Consider the following 27,834-nt stretch of genomic DNA (forward strand, 5'->3'; position numbering starts at 1 on the left):
CAAGTGACACTCCAAGGAGGGGCATCTTAGGAGAGGGTGCCTGAAAGAATTAAGATGCAAACTGGCCCTCCCACCGGACTTGAGAATTGATGCATTAGTACCAGGGGAAGCATGTAGGGATACTCACGTGGCCATCTGGCAGACTTCAGGAGAGGAACACACTGAACTAGGACTGTAGTTGCAGCTTTTTCATTAGTGGAATGAGCACTCAGGAAGATACTTCTTGGCAAAGGCATATAACAGCTTGATGCAGAGGTAAGACTATTTTAGAACTGCAGTTCCCAATGTAAGGGGGAAAGCACACAAAAGCGGATTATCAACACACCTTTAACTTATTTGAACAAGAAGCCTCAATCTTCAGGATACAGGTGTGTTGAGAGAAGCTTGGGTCACCTGGCTTTTGCCCGACTCACAATCGGAGAAGATGATGGCCTATCCCAGATAGTCAGAACAGAATCCAGCAGAGAATAATTCAAATGTAAAAGAGGTTTTTGTTGCCTCTGCAGAGTACCTCTGGTAAAATATTAGCCATCATCTCAAAAGAGGAAGCTCCAAAACCTCAGCTGCTTTTCTGGCTACTGAGTGGCAGGACATTTAGATATGTGTCTGCCACTGGCCTCCCACAGACCCCTATATTCATCTGGGTGCAGGGGCAAGTATGGGGTGCTCCATATCGTTGTAAATTCTTGGTTCATCTAAAGGGTCAGAATCACTTGCAAAAAGTGTCTCCTTGTAAAATGCATTTGCCTGCTTCTCTATGAGAAGATGGGCCTTCCTCATGGATCTGAGGGGCATTTATCTTAGGCTCTAGATGAGGATTTTCTGCCATTGGAGGCTACACATTTGGTCTATGAGTCAGTATCAGAGTCATCTGTGCTGAAGGAGGAGCAGGTGGCCTCTGAAGTGAAGAGTGCAGTATTGGCAATGAATCTGGTGTTGAAGGAGGCACTGTTGGAATGGTTGTGGCAAGAAAAGGGTAAATAGCACCCAGGAAGTCTCACTAGTGGAAGATCAAATGGCACCCATACAGGTCCCATGAAGTCTAAAGGTGCTCCAAGGGGGGACCATGGCTCTCCTGAATACCTCCAACATGGCAATCAAAGAGAATGTAGATCAGTGCTTGGAGCCAGAAACTGGGCGAAGATACCAAGTGTTACCTGGAGGTGGATCCTGAGGGCGGTCTGGAAGAAACCTGGATCAGCCAGCAGTGTCGGATCATAGAGAGGTATTGCTAGCAACTCCAGCTAGAAAGGCAACTTCACGGAGGTCAGAGAAAGTCTTGGGAACTTACCTTGTTTATGCTCACTGCACCTTTTTGTGCTTGCGTCGCTTTTCTTTTGATAACTCAAAACCAAAGGCCCTGGGGTTCTGGAGCGTAGGCGGGACCTGCACTTCCTTTGATGGTCATCCTTGGCACTCATCATAAAGAGCCTGGTTTCTCTTTCCATGATGGCTTTAGAGATTCATACTTTGACAGGAGTTGGAGGGTTGTGAATCACGGCTTGACCCAAGGCACGAACGCCAGATATTATGGGATCAGTAACAGACATCTAACCCTCAATCTCTGCAGGACTTAAACCCTGAGCACATAGGGGAAACATAATGCACAGCTTTGCAAATGTTTTTAGAACAAATATTCTTCAAAGAGGAGCTTTGCATCAGTGTCGAAGGCGTGGAAAAAGGGAACAGACATCAGACCGCTAGGGTGAGCGCTTTACTGCTCCAGTGGCATCACAATATTGTCGCTTCTGGCACCGATATGGAGCAAGCACTCTCTAACACCCTAGAAGAACTATGAAAAGTTTCTAGATCCAGCTTGGTTCCTCAATATTCAAAAGACGAGGAATCTGCAGGTAGAAACATCCATTGAAATACTCTCATTGCCACAGAACCCAAGAGTATGCCATGGATCCAGCCGTTGTAGCCCTCCCTTTTCTTTACATGCAAACATGGAAAAGGTTATGGTCTCGAGAATGGCAGCACTTTATGTAGAAAAGATGAATAGGTACAACATATCAGGTTATATCAGGCAAAAGGTAGTAAACAGAAACTGAACTGAGAAGGCTTGCAGGTCACAAGTAATTGCATTGAGAAACACAGTCTTCAATGTCAAAAGTCTTAAAGTTCAGTTGCGAAGAGGCTCAAAGTGAGCACACATCAGGAGTTTTAGATCAGATTAAAGTCCACCGGTGCCCCTCTTCTGGTTCTTACCCCTGAAGGTAGATCTTCCATAAGACGACTGCCGACCTTGTTGCTGTTTCTGCTGGTACTGGGTCTTATTCTGGAAGGAATACGAGGACCTATTCTAGAAGGATCATCTGTAGGAGGACTGGCCTCTAGATTTGTTGCCCCGAAAGGACTGGTTCCTTGCCTGCAAGGTTCCAAGCGCTCTAGCTGTGTCAGTGTCCTTCTTACTAGCTTGGAGCGCCTCATCAATTTTATCTCCAAATAGATGTTGTCCGTCGAAGGGCATATCCAGCACCTTCGTCTGCACTTCCTGCCTGAACGATGTTGCCTTCAGCCATCCTTGGCAGCGCAGGACCGCAGCCCCAGCCAGTTGACGAAAGCCTGTCATGGCCACGTCTATGGCGCAATCGATGATCTCGGCTGCAGAGGTCTGGCCCTCAGAAAGTAGTGCCTTTACCTCTTCCTGAACTGCGCTCGGAAGTTCTGCTAAATATGGGGCGATATCCTCCCAAAGTTGGCGGTTATAACGCCCCAAGAGGGCTATGGAATTGGCCACCTTGATGGTCATTGCCGAAGTGGTCGAAAACCTTTTGCCAATCGTGTCCAACTTTCTGCCCTCCTTGTCCAGTGGTGCTGACAGAGGAGAGGAGGGATTACGAGAGTTTTTCTGGGCCGCTTGGGTCACAACCCAAGAGGGCTATGGAATTGGCCACCTTGATGGTCATTGCCGAAGTGGTCGAAAACCTTTTGCCAATCGTGTCCAACTTTCTGCCCTCCTTGTCCAGTGGTGCTGACAGAGGAGAGGAGGGATTACGAGAGTTTTTCTGGGCCGCTTGGGTCACAACCGAATCCGGTTTCGGGTGGCCAGTCAGGCAAGCTGGTGCCGTGGACGGAGCCTTATACTTCTTATCCAGGCGTGGAACAACCGCAGGAACGGAAGCCGGCGTCAGCATTAGCTTCTTTCCCTGGTCCCAGAGTAAGTCGATGATCGGGATCTATTTCGTCGTCTTCTTCGTCTGCTCCTTAAAGTCATGCAGGAAGCACTCAGTCTCCGTCGACTCCATGACCATATGGAACCGCGTCGCGGCCCGTTCAATTACCTTATGAAAACCACCAATATCCACTGGCGGTGAATCAGATTGGCGCGGTTGTGGGGAAGGTGGTGAGGATGCCACATACTCCTCCTCCTCATCCTGGTCCGACTGGTCTCCCTGGACCTCTCCTTCTTCCATCTCCTCAGCCTCCTCATCCGATGACTCTATCACCTGAGGAGGCGGTTTCTCGTGGCAGACCTGTGTAACCGGCCGTGATTGCCTTGGGGTTGTCGTTGGTGGGTTTGTAGTTGGCACTGGGACCCCTGCGTCCAACGTAGTCGATTCCGGGAAACGTTGCTTGTAGTCCCGGATAAGGAATTTGAGGTCCTGAACTATTGACAGAGGAAGGCAAACCATCGGAGTGACCTCCGTGCGAACCTGTTCCTGGACGGGGCGCTCCTGCGCGCTCATGTCTTCCTGCTCCTCGTCCGTGCTTTGACATTTGACATAAAATTCAGAAGGGGAAGTAGCCTGTTCAAAGAGCTCCTCTTCAGACTCTTCACTCTGAAGAATCTCCATAGGCAAACTGGTTTGTACCTTGCTTGGAGATGTCGTTTCCGGTGTAATCTGTGGTTTGGTTAGTTTGCCAGAAGCAGATCCTTGTACAGAAATCCCTGCTGTCTTCTGTCCCATGGACGACGACGACGGGGTCGTCGACGGTATGGCTGTCAGCAACGGTGTCCCCGTCGACGATATTTTCCTCGTTGACGATGTCTTGGTCGATGATTCGCTCGTCGACGATGTCTTGGTCGACGATTCGCTCGTCGTCGTCGTCGACGCCTTCGTCGTCGATGCCTTCGTCGTCGACGCCTTCGTCGATGATGCCTTCGTCGTCGACGCCTTCGACGTCGACGCACTCGTCGTCGACATCCTCGTCGTCGACTCTTCCGTCGACGGTGGGCTCCTCATCGACGAGGTCGTCGTCGGCGGGACAATCTTCGTCGTCGACGATGACTTAGACGTCGACGACGGTTTTAACAGTATAATAGACGAGATAGGAGTACCTGCTGACGATGAAGAAGGGGTAGTCGTCGTCGACGAGAAAACAGACGACGCTGTCGATGTGGACACGGTCGTCGTTGGTGTGGAGACATGTCCTGATGGCCTTTTCTGCGCCGAGGAAGGTGTCGCAATTTTTGTGGCCGACAGAGTAGGCTTCTTGAAAGTGAGAGAGTCCTTGTCAGACACTGAAGATTTTGAAGATCTTGCCTCTGAAGACTTCTTGTGTGTCTTCATAGGAGGAGCGTCTGAGGGGCCAGGAGATGTCACTCTCGGCCTCTTCAGGGAGACTTCAGAGGTTCCGGAAAAGCTCGCCTCTGAGGACACCACACTCTCTCTGTCCTTGAGCCTGTCCAGCCAGATAAGCAGGCGACCCTCTCTGTCTCTCAAGGTCTCATGAGGGAAAGACCTACATATTTTACAGTCCTTAGGGACGTGGTCCGGATAAAGGCAATACAAGCACAAGTCATGCTTGTCGTCCACATGAAGCCTCTTCTTCCCACATGAAGAGCAAGCCCTGAAAAGGGCTTTCTTCTGGGAGTCAGACATGCCAGGAGTTGTAGATGAAATAAACACTCACTGCAGCAAAAAGAGGCCTGAAGTAGTCAGCGTTGAAATCCTTGAAGAAGAAAGTCACCAAAAAAGTGAACAATCTGGCTTGAAGAAATCCTGAGGAGAACTCAGGTTGGAGACTCCCTAGCACAACGTGCGGTAGAAAATCTGAGGGACTGAGGCTCCTGCCAGGAAGGTTCTAGAGGGAGGTGATAGCTGATTGGCTGACTCTAAGAGTTTGGTCCTTTTTACATAAGGACTAGGATAGGCTGCTAAGGGGAGGCCCTTAGGCCTATTTTTCTCTATGTATGTCTATAGGACATTACTTTTTTATGTACCGGAGGCTCTCGTCTCGACGACGGGGAATGATTCAGGCATGTGAATCTATGAAAGACACCCCTAATACTGGATAAGATGGCAGCGACAGCGAAGGCATTGGTGGCATACGCAATGTGAAATGGCGGCGCGGATCTGAGGGAGGGAACGGAGTCATCGAGACCTACACACCGGGGCTTTCTCCCAACAGATAACTCGCCCCTGCAGGAAGCACTGTACCGCCGACGCTGAAGACGAAGGGCCGCATTCCAGGGCGCCGTGCAGGTGAGGTGGCGCCCGCATAACGGTCCTGAAACCGGGCAGGATATTCAGCAATTGCACGATACATGCCAAAAATCGGCGATATACCCCTGCAATTTTCCTCACTGCTCATAGACTTTTGTGGCCCCTGCCTTTGGCGTGAGACAGCCCTTACCTCACTGTGAAGATAATAGCGGCTCGCTGCTGCATGGCGTCTCCATCCAGCGTCACAGCCTACGACCAGCACCCTTAACTGCGCGCTGTGCACAACATTTACATCGGCCCAAGGAAACGCACCGGAGGTTGCGCAACCTGGCAAAGCAATCTATACATGGTGCACGTATATCATCATAGCCTAACAAGTCTGTGTGCAGGGGATCCATAACGTGTGGCGTACTCCGAAACATTCCAGTGGTTTGGTTGCAGTTTATTACACTGCCAGGTCTCAATGATAGGACGCTGCGTGGGCGGACACATGTGGAGGCTGGACTACGTGGCTAATATCTTGCTATCAGGAACGCCAGGTGTGCCCTGAACCGATATCTCCCATAGTCACTACGCTGGGGCCGTCCTCGCCTGCAAGTGCGGCTAAACGTGAACTGGCACAGAGGCCATGCATATAGTGCAAGTGTCCGAATTCATAGGTGCTCTGTGTTGCCGCTCTACTTCCCAGACGCACTTACGACCTCTATGATACAGGCACGCAGCTGCCCTCTCCTCAATCAGGCGCACGCTGCTGCGACATCTACTCCAACTGCCGGGAACAAAAATAAAAAAACAAATAAAAAAACCAGACACCGTTATAATGGGAAAACCAGATAGACAACAGCCGAAGCTGACCTTTGAAAACAAACGCTCCAAAAAGCAGACGATGGCACACTCGGACACCGAACTGGATTCGGACCATGCACAGCAATCCAAGATGGACACCGCCCTGCAGGCCATTCAACAGAGCCTCCAAGCTATCAATGGCAAACTCGACTCCCTCACATAGCAAGTGGATAACATGGCGTCTAAACTCGACATGCAAGGCGAGAGACTGCCCGAGGCAGAAGTACGCATATATGCGATCAAGGATGAATCCAGCGCAACAACACGCAAATGCGCGGAGATGGACAAACTACTGGCAGTCATACAACAGAAAAATGAAGATTTGGAAGCTTGGTCCCGCCAAAATAACGTGCGCATAATTGGAATACCGGAGAGCACCAACACGGGTAGGTTGGAGACTTATGTGGAGGACATGTTACGAGATATCTTCGGAAATGAAAGCTTTTTTAACCTACTCGTTGTTGAACGAGCCCACAGATCTCTTGCGCCTCCTCCTGTGCCAGGTAGCCCACCAAGGTCCATCATTGCGCGTGTCCTAAACTATAGAGACAGAGACACGATCTTATGCATGGCGAGAGAGAAACAACAGAAACTACAAGGGTAATAACATCTCCTTCAACTCAGACTTTACGATGGCGGTGCAGCCGGCCCGCAAAGACTTTACCTCAATCAAAAAGAAACTGAGGGAACTGGGAATTGAATATGTGATGTCTTATCCAGCGAGACTACGCATCACACAAGATGGACGCTTGAAAATGTTCACAACACCCAAAACAGCACAAGACTTTATCAAAAAGACTCTCTCTAATCGCAAAACCCATAGTGCAGCCACGCCTAATCCGGACTCATACTAAATTTCCTGTATTGGGTGGTAATGTATTTCCTTTGCTCTGCAATTGATATTTTGCACAATGTGAGTACCTATCCCCACCTGACATGTTATGTTTCGCAACTGGGATGATTCCCTACTTATACACTTACTTATTCTTACTAAGGTATGTCCTGGCCAGAGACTACATGGCTGGAGGCTCCCACTCACTGCGCGGTGCAGTGGCCCCTGCATGCTGGGCACGCACGTGAGACTTCTCACAAGAGAGATTACTGATATGTTTTGACCCTCTCCTTTATTTCAGGATGTATACCGCATAGGGCGGCTGTATTACACGCCTTGCTAAGTTACAACAACATATCGAATGTATGGTAAGGCTAATTGATATATATCGTCCCGCTATTGCACACTTAACCCTGACTGCTCTGAAGAGGATAACTGTTTACGATGTAGGCTATGCTAAGAGTTTGCGTGTACTCGGTTTCTCTCACGCAATACAATGTCGTATATACTAACCTGTAGGTCCACCCATAATACTGTTATCATCTACAGGACAGGACACTACGACTCAGCCCATAGTCTACTATGAGGTTGATGTAGCTAGAAAAGTATATACCCCGACAGCATCTGTTTTCTTACAGATGTTGAGATGAGCACTCAGCGCCCCCCTTGAGGGTGCTCCCCGTATTGGTTGGTGCAATGGCACTGTTGGTTACGTGGGTATGGCTTTGGCATAATTGGGATGCCGAAGTGGTTGGGGGGTTTACGGGGCTGTTATTGTTTTTTTACGGGCTGATATTATTGAAGTACACCAAAATGACTAATACAATGCTTACATGGTTTGTTATAATTGTAATATTGATGTGTGCTGCACTACATGAACGCACAAGAGATAACTATCTGTTCCCACACCTCCCAGATCCCGGGCCAACCTCATGAAGTTAAATTAAAATCATCACCGATTCGATTCTTAACCTGGAACGTTAGGGGTTTAAATAACCCTAAAAAAAATAAGACAAGTATTCGTTTACCTTGACCGTCACCGAGTGGATGTGGCAATGTTGCAAGAGTCCCAACTAGATAAAGCTAATAAATGCCCTTTAGGCAGTAAATGGGCTGAAACTGTCCTGACATCTTCATGCTCTTCTTATTCACGGAGAGTCATCCTATTAGTAAAAAAGGGTGTCCACTTTATTATGGAACGCACCATCAAGGACGAGCAAGGCCGCTACATTATTGTCACGGGACATCTGCGAGGGCACCGAAAGGCGCTAATTAATACATATAGTCCCAATATAGATGACCCTGAATTTTTCTGCAATATATGGCGCACCCTTGGAGAGCTGGCAGACATGGAACTATTATGGGGCGGAGATCTCAACCTATCACTTGTAGAGGAAGTCAATAGATCAGGAGCTACTAGGGAACCACACAAACGGACGGTGAAGGCGGTAATAGAGGGTATGGCAGAATTCAACATGGTAGACATATGGCGACTGCGCAACCCCAGTAATACGGAAGCCACACACTACTCCACACCAAACGGCCACTGGTCATGCATTGACTACTGGCTCGCGACAGATAAAATGTCCACCTGGACAACTGACATACAACACCTACCAAAAACATTATCGGACCATAAGCCCATTCTTCTAACACTGAAGCCTCCCTCCTATACCTCACCTCCATATATCTGGAGATTTAATCCTAAGGCACTACTAGACTCTAACTATGATAATACCATTAGGAAAGACATTGAAGAATACTTCAGGTTGAACCAGCCCTCAGTGGACAACCCTAGTCTCTTATGGGAAGCCTTTAAGGCTACGATACACCGGGTATGTATCAGTACAACTTCGCGTATTCTCAAAGACATACGTCAACAACTCACTCAGCGGGAAGTGGAACTTAAGGCCCTGGAACAACAATTAGAACACACTCAAGACTTGGCACTTCTAGGTGAGATTTGTAACATTATTACAGAATTCCAAGACTATGCTGACCAAGAACTTAAATATATCGCCAAACGGGGCGTGGCCAGATCATATGGGGAGGGAGGTAGACCAGGACGAACATTGGCTCAAATAATTTGCACTGGACGCACCACACATATAGTGAATAAAATCGTAGATCGCCAAGACACCACACATTATGACACAGCGGGTATATTAAGAGCATTTATGGACACTTACAGGGATTTATATAACACCCTAAAGGTAGCCACATCCCATGACATCCTACAATACCTCGAAGATGTGGCCATTGCCTGGCTCTCAGACTCCCAACGGGAATACCTCTCCCAAGCTGTTACGATTGAAGAGGTTACGAGCGTAATAAAATCACTACCTAATGGCAAAGCCCCAGGCCCAGATGGCTTCACCAATGAATTTTACAAAGCAAATGTCGACCTGATAGCCCCCCCCATTCGGTTGTGATGTATGGAGATGCACATGAAAAGCAGATTCTGCCACCTACCTTAAAAGAGGCTATGATTATAGCCCTGTTAAAGCCAGATAAGGACCCTAAATATTGTGATTCCTACAGGCCACTGTCACTGATTAACACAGACACAAACATTTTGCCTAAATTGATTGCCACCATACTCCAACCCCTCATGCCTAACATAGTATTGCCAGACCAGTCAAGGTTCATACCCCACCGCTCTACCGCACACAACATTCGTACCCTATTCGCCTTATCCCATCAACTTAACCCTGATCTGCAAGCTGCTGCAGTATTATTGGAAGCAGCAAAAGCTTTTGATTCAATTGAATGGAATTACCTATTTACAGTATTGCAGAGGATGGGGCTGCCCCCCATCTTTCTGCAATGGATCAAACTACTATACACACAACCAATAGCTAGGATAGAAGGGAAAACAATGCGTCTCAGAGTCAACATACATTACAAGGGGCACCCGGCAGGGATGCTCACGATCGCCGCTACCATTTGCTATCTAATTGGAGCCCCTAGCATGTAAAATAAGGCAATGCCATAAGAATACTGCTTTGCAATTTCCACAGCATCCCCTGAACATTTCACTATATGCCGATGATATGGTGCTGTATATTCGTGATCCAGCTCTCAATCTATCCCCCCTAATCAGGGAGTATATTAAATTTGGGGGACACTCAGAACTCCAAATAAACTGGAGCAAATCGACCATCATACCGATGACCGACACTACCACATCCTGTCCAACGGAGTTCCCCCTAGAATGGCAGGAAGACTCCATTAAATACTTGGGAATCTGGTTTCATCGCAATCCGGAGGTGGTTTTACGCGAACATTATGGCGCAGTTATTAGTAAGTTAGAAGATAAAGGGGAGCGGTGGATTAAACTTCCACTCATTGGCAGATCGCATGGCCATTGTTAAAACGGTTGTACTGCCTAAAATTCTCTACCTCTTCAACAACATTCCCGTTACACCGCCGACGGCTATATTTCGTAGGATCTCCACCATGATCACTCGACTTATATGGGCTGGGAAACAAGCGCGTATTGACCTATATACACTGACTTTGCCCTATTCAAAAGGCGGCTTCAAAGTTCCTGACTTCTTATTGTACTACTTGTGTGCTCAGGCATATTACACACACTACTGGTACCATCTGATCAGGTATCTACCACATACAGCAGTTGAAGATGGCAACGCACACCCGATACCACTACGCGACATATATACCACATTTGCGCGCACATGTTTGAAAAAATTAGATCAACACGATTCGCACCACAAACCTAGCCTGGCAGAGGATGGGTAAACTTGCAAATAAATGGCCACTATACGCACCTGCATTACCACTGCAGCACCACCCGGACTTATCTGTCACGCAAGAAAAGGTGGGAATGGAACAATTACAAAAAGTAGGAATAGACACTATGAACAACCTATATGACAAGGGCATATTCATAGACCTTGGCCAGCTAGACTATACAAGTAATCCCACACTGCTTTTTACATTCACATACATCAAACAATTATACCCCTCATACCCACAGGAACCACCCACCCTACAAGCTTTACAAATGATCATCCAAAACCCACACAATATACACCTTGTTAAGAAACTATACGTCTTACTTCAGGCAGATATAGGGGGAAAGGCATCTAAAGCACTTGATAGGTGGAATACACTACTGGATATACATATTATAGAGAAGGAATGGCATACCTGCTGTTCTCTGACTGACAAGCTCACCCCAAATGGTAACTTACGAGTTATACATTATAATTATCTGCATCAAACATACTATACCCCGCAAAAGCTGTGCAGATTTGGGCTTCGACAAAATGCACATTGCCAAAGATGCGGTGTTGATAATTCAGACTTTCTCCACCTAGCGTGGCCTGCCCCGATATTAGAGCATACTGGGAAAGTGTCACAACTCTGCTTGGTCCAATGCTTGCGACGCAGATAGAATGTACAATCAAGGTCTGTCTCCTGGGATTGGTGCCAAACTTAAAATCCCTTAAACGCAACTTCTGTGTGATTGCATTACTCTTAGCTAAAAGACGAGTCTCCATGCATTGGTGGGACAAGAGCTATCCTAATACCAAACAGTGGCTTCAAGATATGTCATATTGTAAAGACATCCTGTAGACCTATGAGGAAGAACTGCCTTCTCGTGCCGGCCTAGGGACCTCTGGGTAGCATTAACTGATTACTTGTGCACTCATCAAGCTGTAACCATGTCACCGAAAGACTGAACCATTGTTAGAAAATCAATCACGCCTTGAACTGATGTAAAAATGATGTACTGACCAACTGATTCTACTTTTATGCCCAAAATATTTTGCTGTGTAACTTTGTATGTATACAATGTATAAAACAGCAATACAAAAATTAACTATGGGGGCATCTCCACCTAGGGGTGTCGACAGTGCCAGGGTGTCAGCACTGGAGCAGGATCAGAGGATGGTCTCAGTTTCGCCGGCGACTCTGTTCCAGATACAGCTAGGGATCCATGGGGTCCAAACCAGGCCAGTGTGGGTTCAGTGAGTGCCGCCTCCAAACCCATGGGGCCCAAAGGCGCTCCAGAGGCGCCGAGCTGCCCAAATATGAGACATATGGCCTCATAGAACTCCTTCAGCTGTGGAGGGATTGCTCCGGCTCCAGGAAAACTGTGACAAAACGTTGAAAAAAGCCAGTCAAAAAATGTCTTAGGGTTAGCTCAGTCAGTCCTATCTGGTGCAGAATAGAAAGAACTGACGTCAACACTTTGAGGTCGAGCCTATACAGTTACTGAGCACGTCACGCCGACGACTGTTGGAAAATCTTCAGGATCCAGTCCAGGTAAGAAATCTGCGGCTAGAAGTCTTTATCAGATACAAGTATATTGGCTGAGAAATTTCCACAATATTCGTGCCACCTCAGATGCAGGTTTTACTGGAGGGCCTACAAGGGCCAGCAAGCCATAGGTAACGGGATGGCGCGATTTAGCAGACAAAAAAAAGGCTCAGAACCATCAAGGCTGCAATAGTAGTTCTCAAATGAACCATCAGCTTCATAGTCTAAATGTCATGGACTCACTACAGAGGTGCAAACGTTTTCAGGCAACCATGTCCAGAATTTTCCCAACGATGAGCATTCTCTTGGAAGACTGTAGATGGGATTTGGACTAACTGATAGAAAACCTCAGAGTGCACAACAATAACATTATTATCTCCAAGTGATCTGACATAACCTGTCTTGAGCAAGGTACGAGAATACATGCATCTCCGACCTGCGAATATGGCTCGTGACAATTGATTGGACCTTTATAAAGACTCGGGGGCAAACATAAGGCTTAAAGGCAACACTAGTGAATGAAAGTGGTTGGCTCCCACTACAAAGAGGAGATACTTCCTGTAATCGGCAGGACTGTTTAATGAATGTAGTGCTCCTGCAGATCCAAGGACATTATCCAATCCTTGTGATCCTAAGTCAGCAAAAGTTGTCATCAGTATGAACTTCTAAGGAACATGTTCAACAGCCTGAGGCTTGATGTCTAGAATCTGCCTCTGGCCTCTATTCTTCTTGGGGACTAGGAAATACAAGTAGCAACCCCCCCGCCCCCCCCCCCCGGGGTATTGTTTGTAATGCACTTTCATGACCAACAACTGCACCTTTGCTGGAGAGGCTATGGGCATGACCCACAGAAGTCTATGTGAAAACTGGGATAACATGAAGGGTGTGTTCACAAAGGAAAGTAAAAAATCAACTTGGAACACCAATCCAGTAGGCAATGTTGAATCAGGCCTCCAACTGGGCGCAGTTGTCACCTTGATTGTGAATTAAAGAGCTTTTGATGACCTGCATGAAGAAGAGGAGGTCTGATGCTGCTGCTGTCCATGACCCTTGGTAACTTGTAGGGAAGTGTAATATTATAAGTTATGGGTGAGTACCCTCACCATGCAATATTATCACAATGCCTCAAAGACAATCCTTGGATTCACAACAATAATCTTTGCTCTTTGCCACACTTCCAGTACTGAGCTAGTCAGCCATTACTGGAGGAATATGTGTTAAGTATTTTACAGTACCATAAGGGTTCATACATAATTGACAAAACTCAAAAAAATCCAACACCAATTTATAAAAATAGAGTATATTTCTATGTTAAGTTAGACACCAAAAACAACTAAATAACACACTGTAGTGTCAGAGGCCCTCCCATGTATTGGGACTACGTGATGACCTTTAACTACCATTGTTTTAATTGAATTTATGTGTTTTAATTTACTTTGCACTTGCATTTCGTGTTTCCTTAAAACTGCAGAATTGGGAGTGTAACAGCCTTGCCAGGAACAGAACGTGTGGGATGTGCGTCTGAAAGCATGAGAGAGAGAAAGGTATTTCTCTGTCTCCGAGTGTAGTGTTATATGCAGTGGTGCTCAAATGTGCATTATGTCGTACATTGGGAAATGAAGTGTGTGATGCTATATAGGCAGTGGTGCACAAAAGTGCACTGTGTTGCAAAGTGGGAAGTTTTATGAAGTTTTTACTACTGGCTTTGCATGCCCTCATGCCACCTTGAATTCGGACTCTGTCTAGCTTGAGCTTTGCGCACACAAGCAGGCCCCCAGTTCACTCAAGTTGTTTAGGCTATCCATGTTCAAGACTGTTTTCTGTACTTTTGGATATTTTTTATAAGCTCCGCTAAGATAAGGGTCTGGAACATATGGGAGAGCAGAAGAATAAGTGAAAACTCCTTTGCCTTTGGAATGCTTGTATGGAGAGTGGCCAACTCCAGTAAGTTTCCTTGGCACAAAGGAGGTCCTCTCGGAAACTTCTAGTGCATTGAGATTATAAAACTGGGGTTTGTTGACTTGGAAAGCGGGATTGTGTTTTGACCTGAATGAAGGTCGGACGCACCTAATGCAGTGTAGCAGTTACCGGCTTGCTAAGTCTCTTGACCCCAACTGTGAATAACCCAGTCTGGAGTGGGCTACGATAAAGTTATTGCAGCCAGTGATGTATTTTCTCGGATTATTAGCATTGTGATGTGTGTGTGTCCGTGTGCACATTCAAGTCTCCAGTGGTTAAAATCAACTGATGTATTTAGTGTATATATACCTTTATATCTTTTCATGCTTTCCTATTATTTAGGAGGGTGAAGCAATACACATACATATAACCGGAGTTATGAATTTTCAAAGCATTAGAAAATAAATGCATTAAATAGTGCATACATTTAACATTGCGGTCAATGGGAAAATCTGCTAGTGACAATTGATCACTTTGGGGTTGAGTTCCGTGGTACCCTCGCAGGGTAGAGGTTCTTGGGGTCCAGGACCAAGGCCCAACAGTCAGTTAAATTTTGCCTAATTCATGAAGTCCCAGTGCAGTGGTTGTCCTGGCTGCCAGTTCTCTTTAAATGGGAGTCGTGCCCAAGCTCTTTTTCCTTAGGGACGAAGCCACCAAAAAGGAGATGCAAATACACAAGAGCGGGGTTGTTGCTGACGTCTGTCACGGGTGCTGTGAAGTGCCCTCTTGATGTAGCAACCAGTTAAAGGGTCAAATACCCGACTGGTAACCAACAAGCCTTGGGAGCGATAAAAGTAACAAAAAGGAACTTCGACATCTTGCGGTCTAAAGTAGTGCAGTAGAGGCTTGTAACTTCGGTGAATACCAGACTACAACTCCCAAGAATGCACTTCTCAATTTACTTTTGGGCAATCCTCTGAAGGGAACGATGGCCAGCGATTCTTTGGATCCAGAGCGTTAGTTTACCTGTAGCTTGCAGGGCACTAGTGCCACTAGTCCAGGGGAGTCCGAGGGTGCTTCAGGTTTCCATAGTGGTCCCTCTGTCTGGATGAGCCGAGAGATAGCCTAGTACGAGTCTTGATCAGGCAGTTCCTGGAGCGTTGCCACAGGTGCAGGGTATCCCTCTTTTGCTTCGTGCAAGTCATGCCGTCCCAGACACAATTCTCTTCTCCTGTCCTCTTTGATGCATGCTGTCCAGAACTGAGGTTCGTGTCAGGGTTGTCTCTTATATCCTAGATTTTGAGGAGTTAGGGGTGTGGGAGCAAGTAGCCAATTGGCTGCTAGTCCCACAGCTAGTCCGTCCCGAGATGATCTGGGGTGTGGGTCACCTTTTCTACTCAAAACCCTCTATTTTGCCACTTCTAAAAATGGCAGAACCCTTCTTCCAGTGTACAGTACAGGTGCTGTGGAGGTGTGGCTTGACTTCTGGGGGTTTACACCTCCGGGACTATCTAGTTTCCCACCTGCCTGAGCACAAATATGGTGAGGCAACCAGGTAGCAACTTCTAAGATGGCCATCTGGATGCATGCAACATCGCCCACATTTAGGTGGTACCATAATGGAGCTGCCAACCTCTAGTTTGCCCGGGTGCCAGTCAATGTTATTCCATGAACCTTCTATCACTTATAGTGTCCTTCGATGGTAAAGGGCACTATAGGCTCTTTGATATAATGCATCTTGTCTCCTGGGCTTTAGGAGGCCTTCCTTAGAGATGACTGTCATAAATCAAAGATAATGCATTGACTTTGCCACACATGGGTAGGGTAAAGTAGAGTTTGAGCAGCTTGCACTCTTCCTCCAGTCTGCTCTGGCAGGCCTGCTATCAGCAGTTTATTTGGGTCACTCACAAACAGTGCTGCAAGCCCTGGGAACCCCTGTTACCACCCATACCATGGGTACCACTGGTCCCATATACTAGGGACTAATAAGGGTGGTGGGGGGAGGGGGTGGTGTAAAGTCTTTGTCAATTGGGATTGCCAATTTACATACAACCGTTTTAGGGAGAGAGCACTATCAATGGGGCCTGGGCATCAGACTCCAGTGCACTGTCCGAGTCATAACCATCAGCATTGGGGCATAAACTGGGGGGTGATCAAACAAAAAGGAAACCTTCCCACACATTCTGGCAACTGAGAAGAAAGAAGATGTAGCCATCATTAAGAAGGATTTGCAATACCTGCCAGGTCTGTCACTGTCAAATGGATATTTTCAAAAGCGCAAAAGTTGATCCCTCTCTCCATCAGCACGGAGAATTTCAGCCGAATCCGATTTAGATTCCTTAAGGCATCACCAATCCAGTCATCTTGTAGAATGCACCTTTAGATATTCACCAATTAGGAAACGGTTGCATTCATAAAAACCGATACAGAAAATAAAACCTTGAGATTGTGTAAGACGATGTCTCATTATTAAAAATCATAACAATCTCTGATTCATTAAGGATGGGTTTGTCTCATGTAGGAAAAGTTCACATCCAGATACACTTTATACTCTAATACGTTATGGCATTATGCAACGTTGTCAGAGTGGGAAGAGAGAGGCCACAGCCAATGCTACTGGATTATATAGTTCTAACTACAGTACAGACCTTGCACAACTGAACTGAGGGTGTGTTGTAACATATGACTTGGATGGTAAAGGCTCTCTAAACCAATTTTGCTTAACTGAAGAGGAGCTGAGCATTCTCAAGACGATACAAATCAGAACTAGGATATCTAGTTACTTACGAAAATTGTACAAAGACTTTCCACCTTAGGCAGGAGAGGGATGGCACCCCCTACAATCTGGAGTCATTTTTCTAGTTTACTGTACAGTGCACACATGGAAATTAGCAAGAGCCTGCAAGCCTCCTGCCTCTTAGAACTTAAATTTCGTCTGCCAAGAACATGGGTCATTTGCAGAAGCTTTATTTAGGAGGAGGTGGGTGATCTAGAATCCTCCATTCACAGTTAATGCCTTCAGTAAGTTGCTGTCCAGGGGTACTACAAGAGATCGACAGTGTTATTTGATCTTCTGCACTCAAGAACTTAGTTTTTCCTTTTTTTAATAATATTTCTACAGTCTTGATGGTGCAACTGAGACATGCGAATGTACATGTACCATACCCCTGATACACGCCAAAAAGTCCGGTACTGCTTGCATGCAGGTATCGTCGGTATTAAAAACAAAATCAATTTAACAAAATCAATTTGAAAAAATTATTTAAAAAAAATGAATTGGAAGATGTTTATCTTCTTTAACTGCTGTGTAGGTGCAATATAGCTTTGGTGCTTGGGCTATGTTACCAAGACAGAGCCAAGAGAAATCTTAAAGGAAAACCGGTGTACTGCCGTGAATTGAATTGTGGGACACTGCTCAACAGCTCTCTTACTACTGATATGGTCTTTTCTTTAACATTAATATGTATTTCAGTGAGTGTCGGTACAACACAAACTTGTGGATTTTAAGATTATTGCCTTTCCTTCCCAATTTCTTGAACACTGATTATTCATCTAAGTGTCAAAGAAATCTTTCAGAATCGGTTGTAAAAATGTCATTGCTAAGTTGGGCTCAAGCTGTGGGCAAAGTTCTATTTAAATCAAGCGGTAGCCACACACATTTTTCAATATGTAAAAATATTGAGATGGGTTGTAAATGTCTTTTGCAACACATTACATAATGAGCAAGGTGAATACAGTAAATTGCTTGATTGGCACACATAAACACAACCTTATGAAAGAAAAGAAAACCCAGTGTTATTTGATCTTGGTTAACATTACAGACAAGACTTTCCTACTTTTCCCAAGCCTTAGAATAATAGCATGTGTAGGAAAGTAGGATCTGCTTGCATGGTCACCGCCACTTTTGCTGGTGTCATTATGTTTTACTGACTAGTCTGACTGGGATCCTGCTAATCAGGACCCCAGTCTCTGTGCTTCTTCCCTAAATTGGACATGGTGAGTAATTATGTACACTCCAGATTGGCCACTGGTGTACCCTTGTAAGTCCCTAGTATATGGTACTAAGGTACCCATGGCATAGGTACACCAGGGGTCTTCCATGGGCTGAAGCACTTATTATGCCACCCATGAGAGACCACTCAAATTGTGACTACAATCCTGCCATTGCAGCCTGTGTAAGCTGGTGCTAGCACCACTTACAACAGATATATGTTTCCTTATATCTGAGGTCACTGCACTTAAAAAACCTATAAGTCACCCCTAAGGCAGGCCTTTCAATCCTGAAGACAGGGTGCTCGGTCCTAAGTGTGCGGGTGGCCCTGCATGAGCAGGACACCCCTACAACCTTTGGAGTCCATTCTACAGGGTTGTAAGTGCATCAGCAATTACGATATATAGAGTGGCCATGCATTATTACGCGATGACCAGCTCTAAACTGGCTGTAATGAACCCCGTTGTGTTTGGTATCAAACATGTTGGAATCCTACCCATGATTCCATGCTCTGTTAAGCTCCTCCGGTAGGCCCTCAGTGCTCCTGGTGCCAGTCTTCTAGACCCAGACAGCAAACTAGGGATGCTGCCGACCAGAGACACGATTCTGCCCTCCTGCTGCTGAGCCAAGCTTGAGCAGATGAAGGCAGGATAATAGGTATCCTGTCACAGGGAGGTGAGACCACCTCCCAGACAGGACTTACTGTATTGGGACAGGGTGGGGGCGTTTGAAGGGTTCATTTGGTGCCCTCCCTGCATACTCCAGTTCAGGGAGCCATTGGCTCTCGCTCTGGCGTGAAACTGGACATGGGAGTATCCTTCCGACTGTCCAGCCCCTCCTCTGGGAGGGACCGCTGAATCGTTCCAACAGGGTACCTAAGGGCTTAGATGTAGGTAGGTCCCTAGATAAATCGTGGGACAAGACTCAGATCGAACACCACTTCAACTTCTATCGTATGGGCACTCTGGACATCACTGGACTTCGCGTTGGGAACCGAGACTGCAACTGGGAAGACTCCTGCTGCTCTAGGTCTCATCGTCCTGCAAGTCTGCAGCAGCGTCTGTGCCTGTGCTCCATACAGGTTCTATACAAGGCTTGTGGACATACAAGACACCAGAAGGAATCTCGCTTGGAGTGAAGGAGTCACGTCCCTGCATCAGCAGACACCGCAACGAAGCTGACCGGTCTGCTGTTGCCAAGCTCCTACGAACTCCGAAAGGTTCAGCAACACAGGCAGTGGTTCTGTAACTCCCTCGAGGCCTTCGCTGTCTTTCTAGCAAGTTGGAGGTCCGTATCCCTCATCGGACCTGCTGGAGCAGTACCCAGGTGCACCCCGTCAACTTGCCGTTGCCTAGGCTGGGTGGCTCTCTCCTCCAGAGATTGTCGGGCTCCAAGAAGCCCCAGCCTCAAGCATCTCCTGCAGCCAAGATCTTCGTCTGCACTGCATCCTTTGCACTGTGGGTCTTCAAGCTGCTCGAGGTCCTCTTGCGACTCCTGTGCCTCCGGCCTGTGGGTCCTCTTGAGGGTCTTCTTTGGCTCCAGTGGGCTCCCTTGCTTACTCGGGCCTGCCCTGACTCACCTGCTCGTGGTGAGTCACTTGGACGGTGCTGGTCCTGACACTGCACCTTTTTCGACGACTACATTGTTTGCCGCTGCCACGGCTTGTCGGTGCCCCTGCCAGACACTGACCCCTTGGCTCTCGACATCAGACGTGGAACAGCTGGTGAATGGCTCCTGGTCTTCGTCTGCGTCGCCTGGTCTGGGCAGATGCAATTTCAAAGCCACTGTCAACTCTCCTGCATCCTGGTCTGGGCAGCTGCAGTTTCAAAGCCACTGTCAACTCTCCTGCATCCCCGACATCGATGGGGATTTGTCTTCTGTGCCTCCTGGTCAGTCCTGTGTGGCATAGACTATGTCCCCTCTGCTTGCAGGTAGCTCTAATCTTGAATCCATCTTTTGGTTCCACCGGACACTTTCACCTTCCCCAGCGGCATCTTTTCTGAAGTCCTCCATTTTGGTCTCCGGGGGTTTCCAACATTACTTCACACCTATGCACCCAGCATCCCTGGTGTAGGTATCCTGGTTCCTGGGGTATTCACGGCTGGGGGGTTCTCCAACCTTTCGTCTTCCACTGGGAAGGGTCCTTCTTTAAAATTGCAACCGCGACTTACCCATAGACTTCCAATGAGTATGCGGTCGGGTTTCCTTCTGCATACAGCCTCCATGGGGTTCCTAGATACTCACCTTGGGTGCTGACTTTTCTGCGGCTTCTGGATCCCTTCTGGACTTAAGTCATGGTTCACATTCCACTATTTTAGTATATGGTTTGGTCTCTCCCTGGAGACTACTGTGTATTATGTGCTATTTACGTATTCAATTAACAAAGTATTGTGTGTATTGTGTTTATAACTCTGGGTAGGAGAAACTACATTGTGTTAGTCACTGTTGATAATAAATACATATTTTTTATAACTACAATTTGTGGTTCTTTTTCACTTAACTCCTACCATAAGATTAAATGCTGGTAAAACAAGCTGCTCTACACTCCTGCTGGACTAAGCCTGAAGGCGGCTCTCTACAGCTACCATTTTGAGAGCTTTCTAAGGTTGTCTAAGACCCACCACAACTCACTGAGAGTTGCACGCTATTAAGTTTTCTGGAACAAACATAGGCTGGACACATTTCCAGTAGTACATTGATGATGGCATTCAGTGAATACAGTAGATGAAACTGGGCAGATCGTAGAAGTTGTTAGTCAATATAGCAGAAACACTTGGGGTAAACTAGGCTATACAGGCACAGGGATCAGGAGACTATCATATACTATCCTACACTGAGAGAACAAACTAAAGATTGACTTATCAACAGCTAAAGTAAAGGCAATGTGTGTGGTGAACCTGGGAGCAAAGATCCCTGGCAGTGAATGGATAAGAGAGTGAGCATACCAAATCAGTATATAGAAAAAACAGATTTAAAACTAATTCGTTATCAGTATCTAATGAGGGCATATGTTGCCCTCCAAAGTAGTTGGAAGGATTTTTACTCCAGTTGCCTTCAAGAAGGCTATGCTGCAGATCGCCAGCTCCTCCAGCACTTTTCCTGTCCCACAGAACCATCAGTAGTCCACCTTGCGTCACCATGCTACCCCCTGATTAGAGCACACATTGCCCCCCCCACCCAATGCAGTTCAGAGGACTTTAATTTGGTTGCCACAGATGCACTGCAGACAGTGTTGCATTCTAGATTATGTGATGTAATTGCAATGAGATTTCTTGCCGCTGGGGGATCATTGTACCATATCTAGTCGGGTTGATGGTCTGGAAGGGGGTCTGGTGATCTTAGCCATTAGGAAATAAGCTAACCCATAGCTCAAGCTCATGGCCTTATAACGGATTAACGCAGAATATCAGCGGCATGGAAAGCTACCCTTCTCCTCCATGACAGCACTCTGACCATTAGAATGGCCCAAAGAGCAAGATATACTGCACAGTTACCTCATGACTTTGAAATATGGATCTGACTTAATTCCCCTGTGCGGATGATGTTTTTATGGTTAGGGCTTGGCAAAGAAGGTGAAGAGCAATTGCAAATATACAAGTAAGAATCTCTGTCACATTGGGGGGGGTCCTTCGCCACACACCTACAAGAGGGTGTTCTTGTATGCACAATTAGCACTCTTAAAATGTAAACGCAGTAATGGCTTTATGAGAATGCTGACAACATAATGAAATTCACATTGATTCTGTTTTAATAAATAACAGAAGGTTTCATATTTCTACATATTTACAATATTAGGGACTAATTGAACATATATATTTGTGTGTTGGCATGTCCTAAAGTTTGATTTTTTTTTAATTGTCTTCTAAACAATTTCGTCCTTGTTAAATGCCATCCATTCTTTTCAATTGCCACCTTATGTGAAAGAAAGTGCAATGTTCTATTCGTAACAAGGCAGAGGTTTGCTAACTTCTGATGTAAAAAATAGAATGACAGCAACATCGCACAAACACATTCACACTTTTATTAAGCACACCTTCTTGCCATCCTGGTGCATTATTCTACTGAATTCACATTATGAAGCAGGAACAGAAAACAACTTTCTAGAGCCAAAGAGATACTCTGCAGGAGGTAACAAAACCGATTTCACAACAGCTACACATCAAACAGATAAAAACAAACTTTGAAAGCAGTCTGAGACAGTTTTTGGTTATAATTTTACCATAGTCCTCCAGGAGTTGTTTCTGGAACTGTGGCAATGTAAGTTTGTCCTGCGGAGAACTGGTACCATCATCATCAAAACACACCTGGTTCAACTAAAAGCAAAAAACAAGACCATTGTAATCACACAGATTTCACCAAAATGAGATCAGAAATAAAGTCCTCAGATGAAGGAATGACTCAGTAATTTCCTTCCACACAAATACCAAGTAGGAATCCTCAGAGTAAGAGCTATTAAACACAATATTGGTGTTATAATATATAAATTAAAAACTCTTGTTCACTACGAAGCACCTGTCCTTGGTTCTTTCAGATTAGAGACTTGAAATACAATGACAGACCACCTGTACTGGCCAACAATGCTTTGTGCAATACATTTTTTCCAGCATTAGTATTTTTCATAGTCACAAGCCTGAATGATTCCCTTTTAGTTTGAAAATGTTATGGCAAGAGAGGAGGCTAGCATTATGCATTAACATTTTATTTACCACCTCAGAGCAGCAAACTTAAAAGTTTTAACAGTAAAATACAAAACTACATTACAAATAGACAGAACGCTCAAGTCCATAAATGTCCCTCAAGCTCTTCCTCATTTGTTTTCTGCTTCTGAGAAGATGCGCATTACATAGGAATCTCTTATAAACTATTAATAATTTGTGTTTAGAGATTATTTAGGTTTGTCATGTTTATAGAGAAGCAGTATTTGTCTTTTTTTTACAGGTATCTTGTTTGTGTAAAACCTAATTTATGGGTTTGAAAGTTGTTAACATGGTTTAACCTTTACTTTAAGTTTCCTTTCAGCTTTTTAAATCATCAGGTTTAGGTTGGGAAAGGATAATTTATTGATGTAGTAATCGAGTGTCACTCTGTTAAAGTATAAAAAAATTACGATAGAACACTAAGCGCACAGCATTTGTTTAGATTCAAACAAAGCGTGTCTTCAATTGTTGGTCGAGTGCGGCAAAGGCGTCTGCCTTGTTTTGTTGCGCCCACTCTAGTCTACACGATGTGCGGCCATATTGGATGAGGCCTGTTCATTGCATCTAACAAATCAGAGTGTGTTCTGCATCTTGATGAGATAGGGCTAGTTTCTTTGACCGAGCAGTTTGCGAGCGAATAACCTCGCTTTTCCATCGTGTGCCGATAAACTTGCTGGGAGATAATCGCATTTCAGTTACAATTGATACTAAAAGAGAAGTTTGGTTTGAAAAAGAATTATATATATTTATACATTTTCAGAGTTTTTTTTTTTTTAAATATTCTTTTTATTAACCGTAACAAGAAAACATAACATTTGATTCAAAAATCATTACAGCATACATCGTATTTCGATCAACATACATAGACGCTTAGAAAGCATAGCAAGTTAAATCACCCCTATTGTCCCTCCCTCCCTCCCACAAGGTGAACGGGGCTACGACCAGAAATCGCCTAGCGTAAGGCACCAACAATGTTTACATTATGGTGTGGGTGGATCAATTCTGTAGGTCATCCATGCCCTCCAAATCTTCTCCCATTTGCGCGGGCATCCCCTACTCTGATATACTGTTTGTTCAGCTTGCTGGCACCAGTCCAAATCATTCTCCCAGGCGTGCACTGTCGTGGGTGTCTTGGCGCCCCACGCTCAGGAAATGGCCCATGTAGGCCAGACTACCTCACCCGACACCACCAGGATATGCCACCTCGCGTCCACCGGGACCTGCTCAACCACCACAGCTGCCATCACCTGGGCCACTTGTCTCCAGAATGTTTGAATCTTGGGGCAATCCCACAATATATGAAAAAACTTTCCTATTTCCCCACAGCCTCTCACACACTGTTCTGATGTGCAATGGTCCATATGGTATTGTGCAGCCCGTGAGGCATATGATCTATGTAAAATGCGGAGCTGAATCAGCCTAAATCTGGCCCTTTATAGCGATCTCTCTGGGGCATTGCATGGACTCCCTCCAATCATCATCTTCCAGGAGGCACACGTCTGATTCCCACGCTGCCCGCAGGGGTCCCAGGCAGTCAGGGGTATTATTTATGAGTTTTTTATATGCAAGGGATATTGCCTTGTCAAGCATGGGTCAAGGAGGAGTCTGTCTTCAAGTGGTGTGTACTCCAGCAGCGGAGTTCCCTCTTTTAAATGACAATGTAGTGCGTGTCGTAACTGCAAGTATCGGAAGAGCTCAGTTGATTGCATCTGGAAATTCCTCCCGCAAACTATCAAATGTTATAATTTCCCCCTTTTTCCAGATATCTCCCAGAAGATCATTACCAATGTTACTCCAAACACTGAAACCCCTTAGGCTGCTAACCTCGCTCAACAAATTACCCTCCCATAGGGCAGTCTGCTCAGTCAGCAGATTCTCCCATCCAGTCATTTTTGTAGCCTTCTGCCAGGCCATAACCGCGGTCTGCTTGTGGGGTGGGAGGGACAAAAACTTCTGTCTACCCCCATATAAAACAGAGAGGAAACTGCCCTTGCCCACAGCATGTCGATCGGTCCAGTAGGCCGGTTCGTCGAGTAGTGAAAAGACCCATCCATTGATGTTTACCAATTGGGACGCCCAATAGTACTTCCTTATATCCTGAACCGCCAGCCCTCCATCATAAACCCCCCTCTGTAATTTCTTCATGGCGATCATGGGGCTGCGACCCCCCCATATTAACGTCCGTTGTTCAGATTCAACCGCCCGGAAGAAAGCCTCGGAGATTGGAAACGGTGTGTTTTGAATGGCATACAAGAGTCGCGGCAGGGCCATCATCTTAAACATCACCGCTCTCCCCAGAAGGGAAACTGGCAGGTGCTGCCAATGAGCGACATCCCTTCTCAACCTCTCTAGCTGGGAGAGTACATTCAGCCGGATAAACTCCTCTTTCGTTTTAGTGATCCAAATACCTAAGTACTTGAAGAGATCCCTGTGAACCAACTCCATACAAGCAGATGTTAAAACTGGTGAGTCCCCGGCAAGAGTGAACACCAAAGACTTGTCCCAGTTGATGCGATAACCAGAATATTGCCCAAATGACCGTATGACGTGGATTAATCTGTGAAAGGTCTGGCGGGGTCTGTGGGCATATAAAAGAATATTGTCTGCGTAAAAAGAGATACGTTCCTCCCACTCCCCCCATATCGATCCCCCGCACTACTGGATCTGCCCACACCCATGAGGCCTATGGTTCAAGAGCCAGCGCAAAGAGCACGGGCGAGAGCGGGGAGCCCTGTCACGTGCCCCTATGCAGCTGGAAGAGTCAGGACATCGACCCATTGACTTGAACACGAGCCAGCGGTGCAGCGTAAAGAAGCATGATCCATCTTTGGAATACTGGTCCGAATCCGAATATTGTAAGGACTGTAAACAAGTAGGGCCATTCGATACTGTCGAATGCCATATGGGCATCGATGGATAGGAGTGCCGCCGGGACGTCCGGTCTGTGCCGTACTGCGTGCATAACCCCATATAGTCGCCGGAGATTCAATCTAGTGCTCCTGTGGGGCATGAACCCAGACTGATCCGGATGAATCAATGATTGTAATAGCGGAGTCAATCTATTGGCAATCGCTTTGGCGAGTACCTTGGCCTCCAAGTTGAGGAGCGAGATCGGGCAATACGAGTTACATAGATCCCGTGGTTTATCCTTCTTTGGGATGACAACAATAGTTGCCGTTCTCAAGACTGGGGGCAACTGTCCATCGGTCTTTGCTTCGCAAAACATGTTAAGCATATGCGGTGCCAATTGGCCCGCCACACATTTGTACAATTCCGCAGGAAACCCATTAGGCCCCGCTGCTTTCCCTGACTGGAGATCCTTAATGGCTGCCTCAATTTCTTCCACTGTAAAGTCTGAGTCCGTCATTTCAGGGTCTTCGTCCGTCAAGCTCGGTAATGTGATGTCCATCAGGAATTCCACGCATTCCTCTTCATCCCTATGTGAGTGGGACCGGTAGACCCCTTCGTATTATACAGCAAGTGTCTCAGCTATATCCGTACCCGTTCCCCGTACCATGCCCTCCAAAGTCCGAATCTCAGAGACCCAATTACGGCTTCTATCTCTTTTCTAACCACGCTATTAGCTTATTTGCTTATCCCCAAGGTCATAGACACAGCGTTGTGTGGCTATTGCGTGGGCACGGGCCTCTAAATCCAGTCTATTTAAGTCAGAGTGTATGCAAGCGTTCAGCCCTGCCCCATTGACGTCAGTCCGAGTGTCGAGTCAAGTAGTGCTATCTCTTGTTCCAATCTGTCGCAGGCTATCCGCTTTTCCTTTCGCTTAGCCCCAGCAGTCGCGTGTACATAATCCTTGGCCACAGTCTTGTATGCCTCCCATAATATACAATGAGAGCTCACTGACCCCTTATTTTCAGAGAAGTAAAGCTCTGTGCGGTCCTCAAAGTGTTCCTTAAACTCCTGATCTCAGAATAAATAGGGATCTAAGTGTGGGGGTAGAGACCAGTTTTTCTCCGAGCCATGCACAAGCACCTCCATCGGGGGGTGGTCAGAGATTCCACGGGCCCTATGACAACACGCCTGAAAAAGGCAGTCGGTACAGCCTGCGTAAAAATGTAGTCGAGTTGTGACCCACTGCCATGCGCCGCGGAGATACGAGTGTATTGCCTAGATCTAGAGTTATGTAGGCGCCATAGATCCACCAATCCCATCGCTTTTACAAAGCCCTTTAATGGTTGCGGTCCCCCTATCCTGTGGGAGCCAGTGTCACAGTTGAGGGCAGTCTCCATAGTCTTGTTCATATCCCCATCCAGGAGAAGAGGACCAATTGGCATTTCTAGAAGAAGGGAGCACAGGTCTGGAAAGGTTATCCCATGCAATCTGGGGGGGGAGGCATATACTGAGCAAATGTTAAGGGTGAGACCCTCCCACGTCCCAGATAGTGCAGCATACCGTCCCAGTGGATTAGCCCACGAGCGAGTAATCACCAAAGGTAGCGGGTTCTGGAGTAGACTCTCCGTGCCCCTGGAGCCAGTCATGAATCCTGCATGTAACACCAATGTGTACCATAATCTATTAAGAGCAAGATAATTGTTACCCTTCAGGTGTGTCTCCTGTAGGAGCACCAGGTCTGGGGAATATCTTCGTAGATACTGCAACACCATGGTCCGTTTGATTAGATCGCTTAAGCCATCCACATACCAGGATAGTACCTTCAGGTGTTTGTTATGTCTTGATGCCATTTAAATAAAACAACTGTCGAATCTCCTCCCCTCCATGCCCTCCGAACTAATGATTGTCCCCCAACCCCCAGCATCTGTGCAGTGTCATGTGTCCCACTACCCTCGTCACTGTGAATATCGGCAATGAGCTGAAGCAAATACAACACCATCAAAAAAGAAAGAATAAATTCCCCACAACCCCCAACCC

At 46.3% G+C, this 27,834-nt stretch overlaps 1 protein-coding gene across 1 annotated transcript in view; it reads right to left on the reverse strand.

Annotated features, from left to right (window-relative positions):
• Positions 1-27,834, reverse strand: part of NUP93 (nucleoporin 93) — a 451,198-nt gene that overhangs the window by 156,962 nt on the left and 266,402 nt on the right. The window contains exon 12 of the mRNA XM_085639933.1: positions 22,470-22,563. Coding sequence (XP_085496059.1) covers positions 22,470-22,563 — 94 coding nt within the window. The remainder of the gene's footprint in view (positions 1-22,469; positions 22,564-27,834) is intronic.

Source organism: Triturus cristatus, chromosome 12 (assembly GCF_964204655.1).
Source record: "Triturus cristatus chromosome 12, aTriCri1.1, whole genome shotgun sequence".
NCBI lineage: Eukaryota > Metazoa > Chordata > Amphibia > Caudata > Salamandridae > Triturus > Triturus cristatus.